Genomic DNA, 22,917 nt, shown 5'->3' with positions numbered 1-22,917 from the left:
AACAGGGCTTAGTGACTGGGGGACTGACTGTCCCCACTTGTGCCCCAGTTCTTGTGTCCAAGAACACCTGTGGGGTTGTGAGCCAGGAAACTGGAGAGTGAAGCCAACTGTTGGTGAATCCGAGAAGAGCTGGGTTCGGAGATCACAGTGGAAGAGAATGAGACATGCTTAGTGCTAGATGAACTGAATTTAGGCCCAGCTGGAAATAGCACAGTTGGAGAGAAGCTCCTAATATTTAGCAAGGAGATCAGGGTGGAAATACAGTTTTGGGAATTGTCACAGAAATTGATAATTAAAATAGCAGCAGTAGGCAAGCTCCCTGAGAGAAAGGGTGTCAGGAGAGATAAATCAAGGGTCCAGGACAGGTCTTGGCAGGCTCACAGTGAAGCGCGGTAGAATGAGGAAGATGGAATCACAGAAGGAAGGGGGTAAGGAGCAAAAAGTGGAGCGATGAGAGACCCAGGAAAGGGCAAGCGAGATAACACGAAGGAGGAGGTGCTAAATGGCGTCAGAAATCCAGGAGGCTGAGGATTTCTTGGTGAAGAATTTTATTTGGTTTGTCTTTATAAAATACTTTCCATAATGTGGTGAGGACTAAAGTCAGACTGTCCAGATTAAGGAAATCTTGGAATGGCCATGACTCTCCAGGTACTATATTTTGGGGAGGGAAGAAGTGGTAATTTTCATTCTGAGTACTACACACACATCATTCTCAAAGTAAAACAATGTCCCTAGAGAGGGGAATGAAAATGTCAGAGAAGTGAGGTCAGTGGCCAGGACACCCATGCCTGGTCCCCGGGGGATGAAAGGGGTGAGAGCTGTGAAAGGGAGAAGCAAAGGGCTCAGAAGGCCCTGCATTATCAAAATGCTGGAATATTTTCAACCACATGGCAACTGCTGTCATGAGCGCCTGGAGGGCCCAGAGTGCCCTCCACACCTGTTTCAGCCACCGCAGACTCTCCCACTGACCTCCCCACTATCTAACAATGAAGGTCTCCAGGCCCCTGCTCCTGCACAGCAATGGTTCTGACTGGTCCATTGTGATTATTATAAAAATAGTCCAGTGCTGTTTTGAATCTCACCTAATAAAGGATAAAGCATGGATGGAACTGTAAGCCTCGGACTCACACCCAAGCCCGTGTTCTCTGCAGCAGTGCAGCCAACCATGGGGCTCCCCTCCACAGCAGTTGGAATGCACCCCAGCATTGTTTCACCAGGGCTCAGGGAGACCCCTCCGAGTGGTAAATGAAAGTACCAAGATAGATGAGATAAGAGCAGAGGTAGGAACTTAATGTTTTCATAAAGATGGCAATCTCTTGCTTAAAGGTTAAAATCTTCCAGAAATTTACAACAAGGAAAGTAGGATGAAAGGTTATCAACGCTGTGCACATGTGCAGTGTGTTTTGGAATACTTGACCCCATTGTGTACAAACAAATGTTCCTCTGTGATCTGATAGCACTGAAGCCAGGACACAATGCTGCTGCAGGACCTTATTTCAAGGCAAAGGAAAATGAAATAGAAAAAAGGTTTCAAGGCAGGTCTTTAATTGGTATTGTGTTTCGTGTTTGTGTTAAGTAAATATTTAATTTATAATTCTGCATGTGTGAGGGATGAATCATCTAATTAAATAAGGCCGGCAAAGATAAGTCTTATCACTTCTGCAGCTGAAAATACAGACCTTTGAAGGCAGGCTCTTAAAGTTATACTTGAGGATTTTTGATCTGCACATATACAATTCAGAAGAGGGGCTACTGATGACATTCTATCCTTATTGCAACTCTATGTCTCATGGAGACGAGCAAAGGGTAAAAATCACACTAAAATTTGCAGTGAAAGTTCTCTGAAATTCAGTGTTAATATCTACCATTTGCCATCAAGAGGATCTCTGCTTTGAATTACTCTCTAGTGATAGAATGGTATATGTGCATATCTATTTTCAGTCTCTCCACTAATCTCTATTTTGATTCACTCATATATGTTTCAGATGTAGCCACTTGAGTATACCCTAGCACATGAAGAGTTGGAAATATGCCCTTAGCCTGTTTCAAAGAATACAATAACTTGTCTAGTTAGCCAGCCACAGGCCAAGGTTCAGCAAGAGGCATGGCTTCTTTTGGTATTGTCCTAGCATGCAATGAAGTTAGTTCTTCTCTTAAAAAGCCATGCATATAACTGTGTGACATCAAAGTTAAGCAGTTTACATGTAGCATGAATCCTCGCTCTCTCTCTTTCACCTTGCAACCAAATTCCTTAAGTTTTATGTGCTCACCATCTTTAAATTCTCACTTCCCATACTATACAACTCTTCCCAGTATCATTTCCTTCCCCATCACCCCAAAGAGGTCCCCCTTGCTGAGAACATATCATGTCTCCAGATGCACAGTCTCAACCCTCCCCTCAGCAGAACCTCTCAGGACTTTGGACAAAGTTGACCACACTCTGCTCCTTGAAACTTGGCCTTCCTTGGTCCCAGACTTTTACCCTTGTTTCCCTCCTGCCTCTCTGGTGTCGCATTCCCAAATATCTTGGCTCAATTGTCTTTCCATTAAAAAAAAGATTTTATTTGTTTATTTTTAGAGAGAGGGGAAGGAAGGGAGAGAAACATTAATGTGTAAGAGAAACTGATCAGATGCCTCTCCCACACCCCAAACTGGGAGTCTGACCTGCAACCCAGGCATGTGCCCTGACCAGGAATTGAATTGATGATCTTTTGGTCTGTGGGATGATGCCCAGTCCACTGAGCTACACCCCTCAGGGCTCTATTGTCTTTTTTGAATAGACCTTTGATTTTTGAAATTCTCTGGGCCTTGGTTGTCGGTCTTCCCTGCTCTTTATGCTGTCTTCCTAATCCATCTTACCCACTCCTGTGATTACAATTACAAGGCTTGTCTGTCTGGTTTCTGCTTCCCTCAGCAGCCCCATCTCTTACTGTGTCCTGCTTCCTTTAGGTGTCCTAGACACTCTGGCTTGCTTGCAGCTCCTTGATTGAGCCATGTGTTTTCCCGCCTCAGGGCCTTTGCACACGATCTTCTTTCTGCTTCCTCCTTTCCCACCTACCTTCTCTTTTGTTTTTAGCTAATTCCAACTCTTGCTTCAGATTCCAGCTCAATGAAATATTAATACTTCCTCCAGGACTCCTTCCACAAATTCCCTAGACTATGTCATATTTTTCTCTTAATGGGCATTATTAGGCAGTTCAGCACAGTGGGTAAAATGATGGCTTCTTGAGTTACATTTCCAAGTTTCAAATTCTGGCTTTGCCACTTACCAGCTGTGAGATTTGGGGCCAGCTATTCAACCACTCTGTAGCTCAGTTAATTTGGTATTATGCTATTAGTTAGGTATCATCCTAGAACCACTTCCTTGGAATTCTGAGGATTAAAACTTTTAATACAGTCAGTGCTTAGATGGGTGCCTGGCACATAGTAAATGTGAAACAAATAATTAGTATTATGATTTTTCTCCTTGGTAGCACTTTCACAATCATAGTTAAATAGTAAATTGAGTCATGGATAGTGTGGCTCTCTGGTCTCTAATAAAGCCACTGTGACACTGAACAATCATCTCGTCTACTCCATTAGACTCTAAGCTCCATGGGGACAGGGACCATTCTCTTGTTTTCTGCTATTTCCCATGCACTTAGCAGGGCACACTGGCACTCAGTGGGACTTGATAAATGTTTATGCAGTGAATGAGTCACAAATGAAAACTTGGGTAAGGGGACAAATAGATTTGCTTCATATAATACTTGCAACAATAAATATAAGGAAGAAGGCTAAGAGCCTAGATTAAGTGTGGGTGCGTAGAGGAAGTGAGTACTGTTTATGGCTGAGCAGATCAGAGAACCTTTAGCCTGGGCATTGAAGGGTGGATAGAATTTGAATATGCAGTAGTTATCCTGGGGCTCAGGGGCAGGAAAAGGTGGAGACTAACAAATCATGTAAATGGCAGAATTGTTTTGGTTTTGCCATACTGAAAAATAGTTTAGCAATAATAATTACTCCCTGTCCACTCTAACCAAAATAATTCTTAAGTATTATCTTTTATATTTTTAGTTTTACATGAACACTGGAAAATCTCTTGCACTATTTTATTTTATTTTATTATTGTATTTTTTTCCATTACCATTCGTCTCCATTATACCCTCTTCCACCTCCACCCACCTCCTCTCCCCCATAATCACCACACTGTTGTCTATGTCCATGAGTCTGTTTTATTTTCGGCTCAATCCTTCTGCCTGCAGCCCCCACCCCCAGAGTTGTTAGCCTGCTCTCCATCTATGAGTCTGTCTCTATTTTTCTTGTTAGTTTAGTTTGTTCATTAGATTCCACATATGAGTTTTTTCATTAGATTCCACATATGATATTTGTCTTTCTCTGACTGACTTATTTCACTTAGCATAATGTTCTCCAGGTCCATCTAAGCTATTGCAAAGGGTGAATTTTCTTCTTTTTCTTGCCTTATTTTAAATTATGAAGAAGCAAGCAGCTTCAGTAATGAAAATAATATAGATGCTTATTAAATATCCCAGCTCTGAAAAATAAAATTCAGGTCATTCGGGGCCTTGAGTATCAGTGACTGCCTTTATTCTGAAAGCAGAAGATAAACATGTGAGAAGAGTGTTCCTGGAAGATCAGCCTTGCGTGCATGTAGACAATGGGGCAGAGAGGAAAAGAATGGAAGCCAATGCAATGGTGCATGTGACAGGCAGTGAAGGCCTGAACTGTGTAGTAAGCGATAGGTGGGCTGTCACAGGTGGGTTGGATAAATGCAATCGATAGTTATAATTAGACTCAGAAACCTAAGTGAAGTTACATTGGATTTGAAAAATTGTGAGGGATTTTAGACTCTTCCAACAGTAATGGGGCCCTCAGAGGCCAACTGCTACACCCTAATTTTGAAATCACTGAGTACAGTCTGGCTTTGCACATAAGAAAACAGACTCAGAGAGGTAAAGTCATTTGCCCTAAGTCACACAGCTAATTAGTGGCAAGAAATCATATTTCCAGTTGCCTGGTCTAGTGTCTACTCAAAGAAAGTTTTCCTTTATTCTTATTAATATCCCTCCAAGAAGATCTCATAGCCCAAATGGTACATTAACCACAGTAAAATAGACTGCTTGCTTTAGAATTTTGCCACTACCAGGTATCAGCTGTGTGGCCTTGAAGACTTATTCTTTCTTCTAACCTTTTGTTTTCATATCTGAAGAGTAGTGATAATTTAGTGGTAACATATGGTCATTAAATGACATAAACCTTGGAGAGAGCTTAGCATCATGAAGTACAGTGAGCACCCAGTAAATGACAGGGACCATCATCATCATCATTATCATCCATCATTATTATCATTCTCATCGTTGTCATCATCATCATCATTATCATCCATCATCATCATCATCATCATCATCATCACTGACAATTACTATGCACAAGCCTATCATAAATGGCTTGCCTGACTGTAGGGTAATATTATTGTCTAGAATTTTAAGAACCCTTGGTTGATCTCTTGAGTCCTGACTAACTCAATCCCCAGCTGTGTTTGAGAGGCAAAACCCTTGCTAGGCATTAGTTTTCCCATCTGAAAAGCTAAAGTGTATATGTGAGTCAGGGGGTTGGGGAGCTTGAACTAGAGATGAATTCCAGCTTGTCTTCCAACTCAGACTGTATGTTTTTATGCTCTATCCAGATGTAACAAAAATTCATTTTTCAATTTTCATAAAACATACCCAGAATAAATAATAAATATTGAGCAGCTGACCAGAAGGCCCCATTTAGCCCTTATAAATGATAAAATGTTAAAGTAGGTAATATTTTTAAAAATTCTATATGAGTTTGCTAGACTGCCATAACAAAGTCTCATAGGTTGGGTGGCTTAGACAGCAGAAATTAATTTTCACACCATTCTGGAGGTTAGAATTCTAAAATCAAGGTGTTGGCAGGGTTGGCTTCTCCGGAGGCCTCTGTCTTTGGCCTGTAGATGGTCATCTTCCTCTGGTGTCTTCACACGGTCCCCCCTCTGTGCATGTCTGTGTCTTAATCTCCTCATCTTAAAAGGTCACTGGTCATATTGGATTAGGGTCTATCTTAATGATGTAATTATAACTTAATTACCTCTTTAAATATCTTGTTACTAAATAGGGTCACATTCTGAGGTATTGGGGGTTAGGATTTCAACGTATCAACTTTGGGCAGACACAACTCAGCCCATAACAAATTCTAGCTGTGACCAAGCTGTGCTTCCTGGGCATGACCTCTAATCTTTATGACAATGCTGCAAGATGGGTACTGCAACCCTCGTTATTCATGGCAGGAAACTGAGGCTCAGCAGTGTTAAATGTCTTGTTCATTGTTATTAGTGGTAGAGTTGGAATCAGAACACAAGCCTGTTTTGCTTCAAAGTTGCTGTCCTTTCTTCTACAGGAAGGAGGGAATCACCTGAGCCTAAGGCCATCACATTCATTTTCTTTCCAAATTAGAGTTAAAATAGCTCTGTCTTTTTTGGTGACAGTGACTGTTCAGGAGAACAATGTCCTCCCAAGCACCATGGCTGAGCCAGTATCACAGTGGCTGGACAAGTTCCTGAAGGGACCTTCCACAGGTGGCTCACAGGACTGCTTCCACAAAGCACGCTGTGGAGGTCTTTACTCCCTTTGAAACAGAGATAGCTTCCTTTGCTTACACTGCCTCCTTTTCCCGAAACTCTCTTTTCTTTCTCCATTAGACATCAAGACATTGCCCATCATCCTTCAGGGCCTGGACAGTGATGCCTGTTACTCCAAAGCTCACCCAAATTCTCCCTCTTCTCAACTCTGTCATGCTTATTGCTTTAACATTCCAAGTCACTTTGGCCACAGGGCAACTTGGAGGCAGATCTGACCTGGCTACCTACTGGCTGGGTGGCCTGAGTAAGTTCTATAACCTCTATGGGCCTTTATTTTCTCATCTATGAATTAGGATTAAAATACCTACCTCACAGAGTTACTGCGAGAGGTAAATAAGTGAATTAACATTTATTGTACTTAGCACTGTCTGGTACATACCAGGCATTTAGTGTGTCTTTCCAGCTTACATTCTCCTTGTAGTCTATACTTCCTAAATGTATGTTTCATGCCTTCCCAACAAGATCGAGAGCTTTTTAGGCACAAGGGCCATGACTCATTTCAATTTGTGAATGCATAGCACAATTTTGGGCCAGTAAAAAGTAGCCTATATTTGTTGGCCTGTAAGTGCACATTTGATACTATCTGAGGTAATATATCACACAATCTCACAAAACAGAATTTCAGGCAAAGGAGAGCAGCATATGCAGAGGCAGCTGCCTCTGTTTCAAAGGACACAAAGCAGCCCAAAGGGTGATGTTTCGCAGTTTCACGAGCCACTTGTGGCTTCTGTTGTATATCTCATGTTGGCTATTGAATTGCATCAAAACCATTGAATTGATCACCTCTGAGTCTATACTCCCATTCATTCATCCACCATTGATTGATTGCCTCCTAAATGCATCCCCTCGAAGACTAGTTTTATATAGTTTCTTTAGTAGAAGGAGAGCTATAGGCTGGTGATGGGAAGGACTGGGTGTATGCGGGGCAATACCAAAAGTGCAATGGAATGCTAAAGATGGGGATCTGGAGACCTCAACCCTGCTGTGCATCAGAAGCAGCTGGGGTGGATATAGATTCTCAGCTCCTATCCCCCAGAAATTCTGCCTTAATTGCTCTGGGATGATATTGCAACAATAAACAAACAAAAGAAACTCCCTGGGTGATGGTTCTGAGGCACAGCCAGGGATAAAAACCACTGAAACAGATGTTACACAAATGCTCCAGGAAACTGCCTTAGGTGACAGTCCCTGGAAATGCTGGCAGGGGCTGGGTGCTAGGCTAGAGCCAGGAGCAGAGCCCCAGGCTGGAGGAAGGAGAAGACACCTGGCCAGAGGCAGATCAAATGCGGGCTCACTTTCACCTCTCACTTTCCTGGTCCCCAAGAGGAGCCAAGGAGAGTATCAGGCTGGGCTCCCCAGGGGAGAGGGGCCAAGGATTCCAGGAGAGCACAGGAAGGCAGAGCTGTGTATAGTTTAGGAAATAAATTATTTCCAGAAACAATCCTACTAGTGCCCTATTTCAAAAGAGCTTGGAATCACAATTTGATGATGACCTCACAGATGTAGTCATTTGATGAACATGCTTTGAACTTGCAAGGTATACATAAGCCCATTTATTCTCTTGCCTACTGCAAGCCTGGGTAGGTCAAGGTTGATGAAGTATTTCTGAAAGAGCAGCTGATCTTAAGCCCTGCTTATTTCTAAGACTGGGGAGAACAGTTTCCTGATGTGTTTCAGGTCTTTTTCACAATAATGCTCCTGACACATTACCACTCTGTAGGAGAACGTCATCATACACTGTTTCAAGGAACCTAGACCCTCCCTCATCCTCCAAATGCCGTTCTTCTGAGAATCCTGACAGCCTATTCTTGGCAAATGATGTCAGGCGGCTAAACTTCCCTCTCCCTCTCCTCTAACTTCGCAGACAGGAAAATAGAGTCAGAGGAGACCAGGAAGTCAGTAGTCACCACAGGGTTAGGACTGGTCATGAGATCACATTTCCCAGCTTTTTCTAAGATACAGCTGGCTCTCACAGGTTGGTATGTTTTAGTACAGAGTGTTCAGGACTTATCATTTTAAAAGAGAAAGAAATTGGGAATGACATCGGATCATCTTCTCTCTCTCTCTCTCTCTCTCTCTCTCCCTCTCTCTCTCTGCCTGTTTGTCTGTGTCTCTTAGCAATTGTCTGTCCTTTACTCCAGGAATTTGTAATAAAAATGAACTTCTAGGGGATTTATGATTAAGGGAACCCTACTGAAGACACATGGCCTTGAATGTGGAGTAATGCTCTTTGCTTTTAACTGGATAAATTAGCATTTTTGCCTCCATTAGCCAAGTTAAACAGTTTCTACTGGCTTCTTCATGCACAAGAACAGCTATGAGCTGGAGGGTTAGGTGAGAAAAGTTTGTGTTCAGGTCTCCCCCTAAATGTAATAGCAACCTCAAAAGCTATACTGATCTTCAACTGGTATCACTGTCCAAATTGGTCAGGTTCATGACGTATTTGTTGTAAGATATTTTGAAATTACCTCTCTCTCAAGGTAGTGGCATTCTCCTTTCAGGTGGCAAACCCCTCACCCTTGTGTGTGACTGATGACCATACGTAACTGTTGTCACTATTCTGCATCCAGAGAACCTTCTCCCACAGTGGGGGGCTCCCTCTTCCCTATTTCTATTGACTTGTGATTTTGTAGTCACCAAATACATCCATTGAGAAAAAGAATGTTGATTTAATCAGGAATTGTCCTGGGGGAGACTGGAGGAAGGAAAATGGGGATAGTGGACATGGCTGGTGGCCTTTACAAAAGGACCAGGCACAACCATTTAGGGACATTATAGTTCTTGCTCACTCAACAAAAGGCCAACACTGGGAGATGGTGGAAAGCTATGGAGTCAGCCTGAGTCCCTCTAATACCTGAGTTCTTTCCTGGGAGTCACATACTAAAGGAGGTTTACTAACTAGTCAGTTAATAAATCTCATCCCCTGATTAACTGCCTCACCATGGAACCAGCTAACACAGTGCATGAAGTTGGGGCCTGAAAAAAATTAGGTTGCCTCCTACATGCTTGATCCATCCCAGGAACAGCTGCTATCACAGGCTAAATCAATCTGCCCAGTATCCACAAAAGCCCACTCCCTTTCAACAAGGGAGAAAAATCCTCTAACAGTGAACTAAGCCATGAGTTGCTATGATTTCCCTATAGTAAATGCATCTGATGTTAAATATATGTTCCTGTAACCTAAATTGCAAAGCATTTTCTAAAAAAATGAGTTGCAGAATTTTAAAAGTGTATTTGATTGCCAGGTTTGCCAATTGGGTCAGTTTTCCAGGGCCTTATATTTTCCTCTTTTCAATGGAGAAGAGGAAAAGGAGGTGGCTGGCAGCTGGTGATTGAAACACAATTCTCCCCAGCATGTAAGTCTTGGCTGTCATTTCTGTGTTATCCTGGCCACGGTCCTCAGGCCCTCTCTGCAGTGCCTGGGCCAAGGACTGCCCTTCCTGGTGGTTGCCCTCTGGATTCCACTAACAATCGGGGTGAGAACCATAGCAGACTGCACCTCTGGAGCTCTTCACAGCTTTGAATTATGGCTGAGTCTCAGAAAAGTCTGTAAGAAAATTAGAGGAGATACTATATAATTATCCCCATTTCACAGATTGGGGAACTTGGACTCAGAGAAGTGACTTATTCAAGGAAACACAGATTATAGTGATCCTGGGTCCTAACCCCTATCTGACATGGAAAAGTGAGTAAGGAAAGGAGTTTCTACAAGATAGTTTGTCATGGTCCCCAGACCCGTGAGGGTTGGGATTCTTCCAACTGATTCTCTGCTTCTTAAATGCCACATGATAAAAAAGATAGCTATCAAAGATCAATACATAGGATGAAATACATTATATTAATGTTCTACATTATATAATACAAATTAACACCTTTTTAACTATAAAAAGAATACAAAATACAACTTACAATTTTATGATTTAAGTCCAGGATTTTCCATACTTATGGGTTGTAGCCCATTGATATGAGTCATGGAATCAATTTAACGGGTTGCTACCAGAATTAAAAAATATATCGGCTAAGATAGGGTAGACTAGAATTGAAAATATCATAGAGTGTTCTATGTAGCAAAGGTAAGTGTTAATCTATAAATCCTTTTGTCCATAATTATGTGTTCTGGATCCCAATGTTAAAAGTATTTCTTACTGAATACTCTTTCCCCTTTTCTTGCTTTCCTTCTCTTTCCTCTTTCTCGTTTCTGATTCCTTCTCTCTCTCCTTCTCCATGTAAATAGGAAATGAACCTCAAAGTCAGCCACCTTTCTTCTATTTACAGGGACCATCCCCCATCTCTCCTGACGTTTCCTCACCCATGGGTCTGGAGCAGGGACTCTAGAGTCAATACATTTATGCTCCTTATTTTCCCTGTGGAAAAGGTCCTTTTGCAGTGTGGCTTTCAAGATAGGGTTTTGCAAGTTCTCTCCACATTTTATAAATAACTTGTTCTATATCTAAACCATCATATTTCCATTTCAGGCAAAACAACTCAAACTTGAAGAAATGAAATATCTAAGGAGAACCACGTTGTGCTTCATGATCATTGTGATTTATTCTTCCCAAGTTACAAAGACCTTGAATTCAGAGTCTATTGTTCATCCTTTGGTGAGTAAATCTACATGTGCGATATTTTTCCCTGTCACATTTTTCTGATTTCCTGGGAATGTCACAGACGGAAATTGCATAAAAAACTTTTGAGGGTCTTTGAGAAAATGTTACAGATGGGGGTAGGAGTGGTAACCATAAATGGATATTAGTGTATCTACTGGGTCACAGCTTGTCTGAAACCAGGGGAACACCCCCCAGGCTTCCCTCCTTAACTACGACTCCACGCCTGAGGCTCTACTCCGTGAAACTGACAACAGTGACTCTATGGCAGATTTTGAAGATTGAGAAGGACAGATATTCTCCAAGGATTCATTTTAACTTGAGCATCAGACAGGAACACATTTCAAAAGGTGTTAATCATGTGGGTGATAATAGACTGATAGAGCTGAAGGAGTCTCAGATGTCATCTAAGCTTTTTGCTGACAAATTATCCAGGTCATTTTGCCTTTGGTAAGCTAATAGGAGTTCCTCTTAACTACAGGGGTGATAAGTACTCCATTATTTTTATTTTATTATTTTAATTTTTATTTTTTTTATATATTATGGAGTTATTTCTTCCTTAGCCTATTCCATGTAGCAGAGACAAAGTATGTCAGAGGTTATGAAATCTTGGGAGACTGATGTAATAATTCTCTCTGTGTCTCAGTTTCTTCCTCTCTAAAACAATGATTATAATAGTACTGATTTCCTATGACTGCTATGATAACTAAATTAGTTAATATTATACACAGCCTTAGAACAGGCCCTGGCATCTATTAAATGTTGTATCACTGTTTGCTATTATTATTTCTCCTCCTGTAATGTTTTTTTTTTCTGATTTTTTAAAAAGTATTTCAGTGCTACGTTATTTAGTGTATCACCATTGTTACAGCTTCATTTATTCATTTTAGCATTGTAACATGTCTCTTTTTGCCATGCTCAGTACTTTTTAATTTTAATTCATTGTCTTCTATTCCAATTCTCAACCCTGTTTTTGATCTGTGTTCTCCTATCTTTCTTTGTCTTTTATTTTTTGTTTAGCCTTTCATATATCGCTTTGCTTTAATAGTTTGTATATAAACAACATGTGTTTAAAGCCTTTTTTCCCTTTGAAATCAAATCTGAGTAAACCTGACTGATTGTGGAGTATAATTTATTCATACTTAATGTCATATTTAAAATGTTTGATCCTACTTTCAGGATTTTGTTTTATGACTTTATGCACTTCCTATTTTCTGTTTTTGTGTCTTTCGCAGTTTCACCTCGGTTTCCTTTGTCTTTTTTGTTATACCTCCCATGACTTGGGCTGTGCACTCTGTGTGTCTCCCAAACTCCAGTGTGCAGGTGTAACCCATACAATCAGGTGCAGCAGCTTGCTCATCTATACCTGGAGGAGGCAGATGCTCACATTTCCTATGGATTCACAGGGTCAGAGCAGAGCTCTAGTTACCCCTGGCACGTGGGGAGGAAGCCAGAGCATGAGGTGATCTCAGCACTGGGGTTAGCTTTACCTGTGCTCCAGAGTGTCCTAGTATCATGGTTGCAGCCGTTCTCTCCTGCTGCACCAGGCTGGCCCTCAGCACAATGACCCTAACCAATCCTCTCCGTCTGCCTGGTGGCACAGACTGTCAGGAGATAAGCCACTCGCCTCCTAGAACTGCTAGCAGAATTTGAACTTGATCCTTCTGGAAGGTCCCACCACCACCCCCAAAGGGCCCTCTTTTCCTCCCTAGATTTGCATTCAAGATATAATATCTACATACAGCCCGAAGGCCAAAGACCCCCTCAGAGCAGTGCGCTTGAGCCTGCCTGATCAGCTTACACTGCTCTAAGCTGCCTCCCAGCTCCCATGGCTCACTTTCTTCCATGTTAAATACAATACATGGTGATGAAATTTTTTTAACAGTAGTTTTTTAAATAAAATTTACCATTTTGACAATTTCTAAGTAGTGTTAAATGTATTCAGGATCATTCAACCAATCTGCAGAATTTTTCATCTTGTAAAACTGAAAATCCATATCTATTAAATAGCAACGTCCCCTTGCCCCCTCCCCCAGCACCTGGCAACCACCGTTCTACTTCCTGTCTCTCTAATTTTGACTATTCTAAGTACTTCACATAAATGAAATCACACGGTATTTGCCTTTTGGTGACTGGCTTCTTTCACTTAGCATAATGTCCTAAAAATAAATCTATGTGGTAATATGCATCAGAATTTCCTTCCTTTCTTAAGACTAAATAATGACCCATTGTATGCATATCCTACATTTTCTATACTCATTAATCCATCGATGGCCTCTTGCGTTGTTTTTACCTCTTGGTTATTGTGAATAATGCTGCTATGAACATGGGTGTGCAAATAGGGAACGATAGGCTTTTGAAGTCTGATGATGCAGCTTCTCAACCTTCAGTGTGTTTATGAATCCCCCCGGGGACCTTCTCAAAATGCAGATTTCAACTCAGGAAGTCTGGGGTGGGCCCCAATGCTGCATTTCTGACAAGCTGCCTTTACCCCCGTTCCAAAGACCACACTTTCAGCAGCAAGACTACCGACTCCACTTTGGCCTCAGTCCTGAGTCTGAAGCCCAACTCTGACCCTCGCTAGCTTTGGGAACTTCGTTACATTTCATTATCTCCCTTTCCCTCTTCCCTCTACATAACATGAGAATAAACAGTATCTCCTCATTAGTTTATCGGGAGGAGGAAACGTCCTGATATACACATGCCCCAGCACAATGTCTAGCACAGAGCATGTACTTAAGATTTGGTAGTTATTTGTGCTATTCTAGTACAAATAAACCTATGTTAGTTAACATGCCTATGTGAGGAGACGTTCTAACAGGACCCTTGCTGAGACAATTATTTAATGTAAAGGCAAAGATCTTAAATCCGGGATTCCAGGTCAAGACAGAGAGGAGTGAGTACAGGACCTCCACAAGGAGGTGTGGGGTCTGGTGACAGCTGGGACGTGTGAGGACCACCTTGCAGTCAGGTTCCACGGCAGTTTTCTTTTCTCCATGTGAAATACCAGCTCTCATTCCTGATTGATTTTCCAGGCTCACTTCAGGCCACTGCCCCCACCTCCGTGGTTATTTGTAAAGTCATCTTGTCCAACAGGTGGGGCGTTTCCTGGAATTAGTGACCTTGTGTCTTCCGGCTGAAGCCTGGCCATCAGGAAATTCCTTGTGGACGGAGCTGCCCATTGTCACTCAGACACCCATCTGGGCACTTCTACATGGGCACGCTGAGGGAGGCCCAGTAGGAGGTTCTGTTATCTTGTCCAAAGTAAATATTTAGCTGAGTATTGAGAGCCCTTGGCAGGATCTGTGTTCCCTCCTGAGTTCTCCCAAGCACCCAAAGTTTAAGAAAAAAAGGCAAGTTCTGAAGTCTCAGAGATGCCAGAACTAGTTAACATGAGGACACAGGAGGGCAAAGCTAGCCCCCCATGAGCCCCAGGCCAGTTGGACACACAGACACATTCCACTGCTAGAGAATGCACAAGCATTTGGTGTGTCTTGGCATGTTATTTTTCACAATGTAAGAAACTGAGGCTCAGAGTGAGTATATGACTTTTCCAACCAGGAAGAGCCAGAGGTGGTGGGATTCGGTTCTTGGTGTGACTCTGGCATTTGCCTTACTGAAGTTCAGGCCCCATGATTTGGCTCCTCGTCCTTTCTCAATTCTGTGAGTCATGCCGTCACTGGGGAACTTCTCAGAGGTCTCACTGCTCTCAGTATGTTTTCTGTTCATTCTCACCAATGATTTCAAGGCTAAAAATAAAACGTAGGTTATTCTCACAAAAAGCCCTGAATCTTCATTGGATAATAGAGAGGCAGACAGTAGGTGACGGTTGTAGAAGCAGCCCTTTGCAAAGACGATCCCTGAAAGTTCCAGATAATCACCGTCAAGACTGAGGACAGAGATAAGAAACAGTATTACTCAACATGTGGCTTCACGTTAAGGGAAGTGCTAGTTCAAAAGGCAGTTTTCTTCACACAGACCCCCACCCAGACCTGCTAAATCAGATTGCGGGGAGGAGAGGCAGTTACCCTTACGGTCACTGAAGATTTCAAATATAACGCTTTACATGACAGATTTGTAATGTATCTTAATTTCAGTGTACAACTGCCAGCAGCAAGTCCTCAATTCTTTAGGCCCACTGGGAAATGGAGAAAATAAAACTGGACCTGGGAGAGCTGACCACAGGTAACTGCCAGTGGTCACCTTCTCCTGGGGTGAGTCCCCCAAACGCAGTCCATGAAGAGTGGACAGAGAAGGCTGCCAGTGGCTCCCCACTCCCCACCACCCACCCTCAAGCCCCAGGGAGGATGGAGGTAGGAATGTAGCAGAAGACTCTTCCCCTCCACCTGGTGCTGAACCAAAGCAGGCCCCTGGGGAAGCTGGACAGGAACCAGCTCTGTGTGTTGACTCCACTCCTTCTTGGTTTGGTTCCTGCATATTTCAGTATGGCTGACATAGCCTCACTGCACATGAAGTAGCAACTTTGAGATTTCAATCATCATCCATCACTGCTCTATTCATTTCTTCAAGAACATTTATGAACCATCAGATGCATAGTTTCTCCTCAGTTCCTATGGATACGAATACTAGTCATAGAAAAGGAGGGGATAGAAGGCACTAGAGAAAGAAAAAGTACAAGATGGAGACTGGGTCCCTGAGACAAACCACAGTTTCCTGGGGTATCTCCTGATTAAATGATGCAACACTATGTGGACAACTGCAGACTTTGGTGCCAGGCAAGCTGGGTTCAAATCCTGGCTCTGCTATTTAAAGGCTGTGTGACCTTCACCAAGTTTTTGACCTCATTGTGTCTGTGTTTTCTCATCAGTGAAATGTGGATAATAGCAGTATCCACATCTTAGGCTGCCATGAGAACTAAATAAGTTAGCACATATCAGATACTTAACAGTGTCTGACACAGGGTATTGAATACATCTTAATAATTATTGTTTTGTTTTCATTACGATGTGAGATAACTAGAAAATAATAGTTGACACCACAGATAGCAGAATGAGCTTTGCCTTGGGTGAGGTTCATGGGTACATAGAGTTCATGGTAAAAGACACTCCTCTGTGGGGAGGAGTATCTGGGGAGACTTCATAAAGATCAGGCTCTTCTACTGAACCTTGAAGGGAATCTGGACTGGGAAGTACTGCAGAGGAAAGCCTACCTGGAGGTAGGGATGAGCTAGGAGGCTTGTTTCAGATCAAGGTGTGGTTACCAGCTGTGGAGCTGGCAGTGCTGCCAACGGCAAAGCCAAACAATACCAGTTCTTAAACAAGAAGCCACGTGATGATGGCCGATAAAGCTTTACACAGATGAAGCAAGAGTGTGCCGAAAGGGGGGCCCATGTGAAGGGTGCTCCCAGAACAATGTGAAGCCCTGTCTCGTCCCCAAAACTAGTCTCAGGGCTTTACATTTATTAAGCATGTGACACCCCCCCGAGGCAAACTGTTTTTGTTCCTGTATTCTAAGTGAGTGCTGAGACAGAGAGAGATTCAGTAACTTGCTCAAAGTCACAGCCATTTCACGGCAGAACTCAAATTTGAATTCAATGTCTGCAGAGTCCTTGTTATTAACTATCATTCTACATGATATAACTGACATTTGGTAAGAGCATACTATGTGCCACAATGAGTTTGCTTAATTCTCAAAACAATTTTGTAAGGTCAATACCATTATTATTCCATTTTAGAGAAAAGAACACTGAGGCTCAGAGAGGATAAAAAAATTCCTCAAGGTCACATTGCTACTGAGTGGTGCAGACTTGTACCCAGGCAGTCTGACTCCAGAGCTGGCTGTCAAGATCCCTGCCACAGGTAGCAACCACCCTGGAGAGAAAGGACCAGGGAAAGAGAAAATAATTCCTAAGCCTGGACAATCTGAATCACCCTAATGCCGCAGAAATATTGGTGTGGGTTCAGGCTGAGTGCCAAGAGCAGGTCGTGAGACTTGTCGGAAAGGTCACTGGACTGACTCAGGGTTCAAGTCTTAGGCAGAGTGCACAAGTTGAGAACACCATAATTTATACTTCTTGGCAGGACTCAAACTGCAGGAACTCTGAGAAACTCAGATACGGTGAGAGCTCTTCCACTCCCGGATCTTGAGACCGGTCTGTAAAAAGTGAATTCCCGGGTCACAGCACAGAGTCAACTTCATGCCATTTTCGCCATCGCTGAGTTGCTGCTTGCCTGGCCCCCACTGGGCACAAGGTGCTAATGCCAAATCTGCAGCCCTAAACTCAGTTCTAACATTTGGGGTGTGTGATCAGAAAGTCATAGTGAAAAGACATCTCTACCACTAACTGACAATTTTCTAACATGTTCTTTCAGAATCTCCGTGAACGTGAACTAGCAGGGGAGGAGCCATTAAGGCAAAAACGAGCAGGTATGTAAACTCTTTACTTGGCAATCACTTCTAGTGAGTCTGATTAAAAGACACGTGCCCTGGCTTTTCAGAACACTGAGATCCACATAGTTCAGTCTCCAAACACATCAGGGTTCAATATCTGGAAGTAATTACAAAGGATCTCCATTCTCTACTCTGACAAATGGCATTAAATGAATCTCAGCAACGTTGTAATCCCCTTTCCTCTCCCATAGCCTGTGCCTGTCTCCTCCGCTGCCCTCTACCCACCACTGTCAATGCAGCAGCCTTTCTTTTGGCTCTTTTGACCTCTTCTGTTCTCACTTATCACTTTATACGGCACATCAACTTAACCACTAGACTCTAGTCCTTCTCCTATGTCTCCCCCTTTGATTTTCCCAATAAATTTCAACAGATGGTCTGAAAAATATAGGACTCTGACCTTTGGAGGGTTGAGGGCAGCAGAGAGCTGTGGACACTCACGTGCACAATGACCCTTGGTGCCCTGGCCCACGTGCAGGGCCTGGCCAGGTGCCAGTGTACCTCTGCTGGCTGGTTTTTCCCAGGACCAGATTCTCCTACTTCCCTCAAAAGAATCTTTCAAAAGCATCAGCCTGATGCTTTTATTTCCCTGAATAACATCCATGTGCTTTCAATTGTCTTGAAAATGAAATCTAATCACCTGCTTGAGTCTTACCGGACCCTGCCTGTTTTTCCCTCCTGTTCTCTTCCCGTTTACCTTCACACGGCCAGTGCCCCGCCTGCCACCTCCCACCCTTTGATTGTCTAAGGGACTTTGACTTAAGTCTCAATTCACATGGGCTCCTGCCCATGTAAGGCCTTCCATCAAATCCCCAGACAGGGTGGGGCAGCTTTTCTGGGTTCTCATTGCCCTTGACACATTCCCATGGCACAAGAGTGTCCCAATACATTGTAATTATTTTGCTTCCTGTTTGTCATCCCCAGTAGACATGAGCTCCCTTGAACTCTCTTCCTCTCTCTAGCCTGGCTTCTGGCCCAGTTTCTCAATAAGTGAGTGAGCAAATGAAGAGAGTGCATGTCTCTGTCGTAGCCACCCCTTTGTGAGCTCAGAGGATGTGTTCCTATTGTTGCGTCTGCTGGCCTTGTGGCTGTACCAGCTGTGTAGAAGGTAAAACTTTTCAACTATAGCATTGTGAATCCTTTTCCAGACGTGCTATGACTTGGTCTACTCTGTCTTGTGGTCTGAAAGAGACGCTGGGCTGCCAAAGGGAGTGGGCTTGCCCTGAGGTCCGGGAGCGGCACCTGTTAGAGCTCCTCACAGTGCAGCAACCAGACTCGCTGTTGGGAAATGAGAACTTGACCACATTTTATCAAGCTCTCGAAATCCTCATTGGGAGGTCCTACCACTGATTGTTTTCTTTTCCTTTCCTTCCTTTTCCCCTTTCCTTTCTCATCTCTCTCTGCTTCTGTTTTAGCCTCGTTTTCTATCACCAAAGGGCTCTCACTCCCCTCTGCTCCCCTCCTTGTTTGAAGTGGTCTGGAGTATGGATGGCATTTTCTGCACTTCAAAATAAGCACCATTGTTTCTTCCCCATCCCTTCCCTGCACCCTGTGACAGGAGCAGGGCCCAGGCATCCCCATGCAGTATTTTGAAAGACTTTTCTTTTTAAAATCAAGCCATTGGTGGTTGCGTTCTAGCTCTGGGTTTTTACCAGCTTCTTCTAGGGCTCAGGCTGCCCACTTCCTCAGGGGCAGTTGGTGACCAGACGGCCGTAAAAGTACCGTTTTCCTGCACTTCCGAGAGGGCTGTTTGTGACCCATGGTGACAGCAGGGGAGGAAACCTCGTCTACATCTGAGGATTTGATATTCCAAAATTTTTCCAGGCGTGCTTCCATTAAAAACATTCATGATAATGATAAATTGCCATGAAAACCTGCTTTCCATTTATTATACGTGGCCCTCTGTGCTCTTGTGCCTCCAGAGTCATTTTGGATCTGTTAATCACTCAACTCACCATCTACAGGAGATGAATTGGCCTTGGTACTTTTACAAAATGACTGAAGTACGAAATGGCTGTGGAAAGGCCTGGGCACTAGGCCGCAGGGGTACCTGGAATGTGCATTGTAATAAGAGCATCACTCTCCAGGGAAACTATGAGAGGAAGCAATAGGGGGGTGATATGCAACAGAGGCCACACAGAGGGGTCTGTGTTCTGCTTGGTGTGTTAAGTAAGTGGGGTGAAAGCACTGGGCTCTGGTTTTTAGAGTGGTGTTGTCTTTCACGTACTCATGCAGCTCCCTCTCTGGAGTCTTAACAACAGAAAGGGTCAAACAGTGGTTCTGAGAAAAAGAGAATTCTCAAAATGAAGTTTTGAGATACTGGACCAAGTTTTTAACATTTGGGATAGAATTGCCTTTAAAGGTAGGATCAGGAATCATATTTGTTCTCAGAGTACTATGGTCTTCTTCTTAATCTACTTTGCTCCTTGGGCCCTTGACATATATTTATATCTGTAATATATATATATATATTTATATGTATACACACATATCATATATATCACACACAATCACATGTAGGTGTGTACACCACACACAGCCACATATATGCTTGTATATATACACATATATCACATCTATTGCTCACAAACATATGTGTGCGTGTTTATATACACATGCATATCACATCTATCCCACACAACCACATATATACATATAAATATATGTATATACCAAATGTATTACATATATAGTGTATGTGTGTGTGTATCACACATGCCACACATATGTTATTATATTACAGGTTTGTTGGCATGATTAAATAATATGTACATATTACTTTTTTAAATGTTAATGAGGTTTTTTGGGTTTTGTTTGTTTTAATAATTTTTTATTAACAACAAAATTACTTGCATGGTTCACAGAGGTTAATGGTCTGCTCAGGTAAGAACGCAGTCCACCCAGCTCTCCCTGAGTCAAACAAAGTCCGTGCTCACAGTGAAGAGTCGTAGTTTCCAACGTGTGTATCTGGCCTGTGAGCTCGCATCCCGTGACTCTGGAGCAGCTCTGTAGAGCAAGGAGCATGGCTACCACTGTCTTCACTGCACTCAGAAACGAACCTGGTATGAGGCTGACTTTGATACTTTGGGTATATGAAGGGTCAGTAGGACTGACACTTTTCTCCAGACTTCACAGCATAGGTTTCCTGACACAGTGCTTCTGCACTGTCCTCACCCACACCTGCCAGGTAAGCCCCAGCCAGGGGTTCTGGTGCTTACCCCTGTGTGAGCAAACCTTTTAAAAACCTAACGGAAGAACAGGATCCTTTGACTATGATGTTGCCAATTTGCTACCAACTAGAACATGCCAACAAAACAGAAAAACGAGCATAAAAACAGCCTTAATATTTACCTGCTACAGAACTATGGGGGAGAAATGAAAGCCAAGTCCAGTGATAAAGAAGCTTTGTCCCGTTTGGTCAAGGGAAAGCCACACCCCATCTCATTTCTCCTGGATGAAGTTAGCAGCTTTCATTCTTTTGCAGGTGGGAAGTTAATTATGGGTCTACTTAGGCTCTGAGTTTGAGAGGCCATAATTCCTATTAGAGTTGTTGGGCAAAATGGTATCATTTGCTTTAACAGCTGTGATTAAGACAGAACTGCTTGTTGCAGTTTGTGTCCAGCTTTCCACAAATGTCTCTTTAAGACGAGTGCTGTGTGGTGGCAGTGATTTATGAGAAAGGAGAGGGGAAATCCTGGTTGGCTTGTGCCTCCTGGGCCTGCCGATAGGCCTCTGTCTGTGACACCATGACACCTGGAATGTGCTACCTTCCACTGGGGCATTGGTGAGTCAGAAAAATTCAGACAAACACCAGCACAAAGGAGCCCAAGACAAAGAAAATACATTAAACTGAAATCAGATGGTCCAGAGGCAGCAGAGGAGTGTGGAAGGCCTCTGAAATACTCACTCACAGAGGTGGGAACAGTCCTCTGTTCCTCCTGGGCCCCTTGCCACCCGAGGCAGGACAGGAGTACCACCTTCCTGAGCTCCGAAGTCCTCAGGTTTGAGAGAGATGACGGGGTAGGTTTGGCATTTTTACCGCAACTGTACGCCTGTCTGAGGCTGTGAGCACAGTTTGCCCTGTGTCCTAGCACTGAGGACAGTGCCTGGGAAGTAGGCACTCAATAAATAACAAGGTTACTTATACATCAATAAACCAAGGAACAATCTCAGCAAAGGTTGGTGTCAAAATCCATGAGTGTCGATGGCAATGGGTCATTGTGTGTTTCCTCACTATGGATTTCTACATCATTTATTATGTCAAATCAAACTGGACAAACTTTTAGATAATGCTCCCATTTATTATTAATAATTTTGCCTTTTGATTTAATTTCATTTTAAAATGTACTTTAAGAATTGCACACCATGTTCCAAAGACACATCTAACAATAATACCATATATTTTCACAGTACTTTAGGATTTATAGAGTGGTCACTTCCATTATCCTCTATTTGAGTCACCGTAGGGTATGATTAAAATATAATGAACTTTGGAGTCAGAAAAATGTGGTTTCAAATCTTAGTTCTGATGTTTGCTGTCCATGTGGCTTTAACCCTTTAGACCTCAGTTTTGTCGTCTGCAAAATGGGTGTCTGTATACTGTCCTCATGGCCCTGGAACTGACCAGGTAATGGATAAATGGAAGTTGCTCTTATTGCTGTTACTTTCATTATGACCACCTGTGATCCATTCAGTGTCCCTGAAGAAAGAGGTGAGCAAGTAGCAGCTCCTTTAAGGCAAAAGAGGAAAGTTAAGAGGAAGCAAATATGCTTGGAGACTGCATGATTGTTTGCCCCCATAGGAGCACCAGCAGATGGCGCTGCAAGCAAAACACAAAGCTAAAGCCAAAAACAAGGGTAGGAGCTAATCTTGGTTCGCCAAGATTACCGTCTCAGTTTCCTCATTTGGATTAGAATGTTAGACCCCAAATGTGCTTGATGACCAGAAGCACCAGCGGGAACTGAAAAAAATACAGATTTCTGGGCCTAACCCATGAAGATTCTACTTTGGCCCAGGTCAGCTGAAGTTCTAAAATACCTGTGTGTGTAAATTCCCTAGGTGTGCATAATCATCAGTCAGGTGTGGGCACCCCTGAAGTAGGTGATTCCCTATTGCAAGTCCATAGCCTTCTGAGTTACTATGGTGTTGTTTTGTTGTTGTTGTGTGTGTTTTGAGCCTGTTTGGAAGGGCCATTTTTAAGAAGACGTTCCCTTCTCTATTAGAGATTCCCACATACTTCCCCGT

At 43.0% G+C, this 22,917-nt stretch overlaps 1 protein-coding gene across 4 annotated transcripts in view; it reads left to right on the top strand.

Annotated features, from left to right (window-relative positions):
* Window positions 1–22,917, top strand: part of ADGRF5 (adhesion G protein-coupled receptor F5) — a 99,937-nt gene that overhangs the window by 32,118 nt on the left and 44,902 nt on the right. For all 4 annotated transcript variants that reach the window (XM_036024192.1, XM_028509568.2, XM_028509569.2 and 1 more), the window contains exons 2-3: window positions 11,137–11,262; window positions 17,598–17,652. In XM_036024192.1, coding sequence (XP_035880085.1) covers window positions 11,161–11,262; window positions 17,598–17,652 — 157 coding nt within the window. In that variant the 5' untranslated portion in view covers window positions 11,137–11,160. The remainder of the gene's footprint in view (window positions 1–11,136; window positions 11,263–17,597; window positions 17,653–22,917) is intronic.

Source organism: Phyllostomus discolor, chromosome 4, assembly GCF_004126475.2.
Source record: "Phyllostomus discolor isolate MPI-MPIP mPhyDis1 chromosome 4, mPhyDis1.pri.v3, whole genome shotgun sequence".
Classification (NCBI taxonomy): Eukaryota; Metazoa; Chordata; class Mammalia; order Chiroptera; family Phyllostomidae; genus Phyllostomus; species Phyllostomus discolor.
This window is presented reverse-complemented; position numbering and strand designations above follow the sequence as displayed.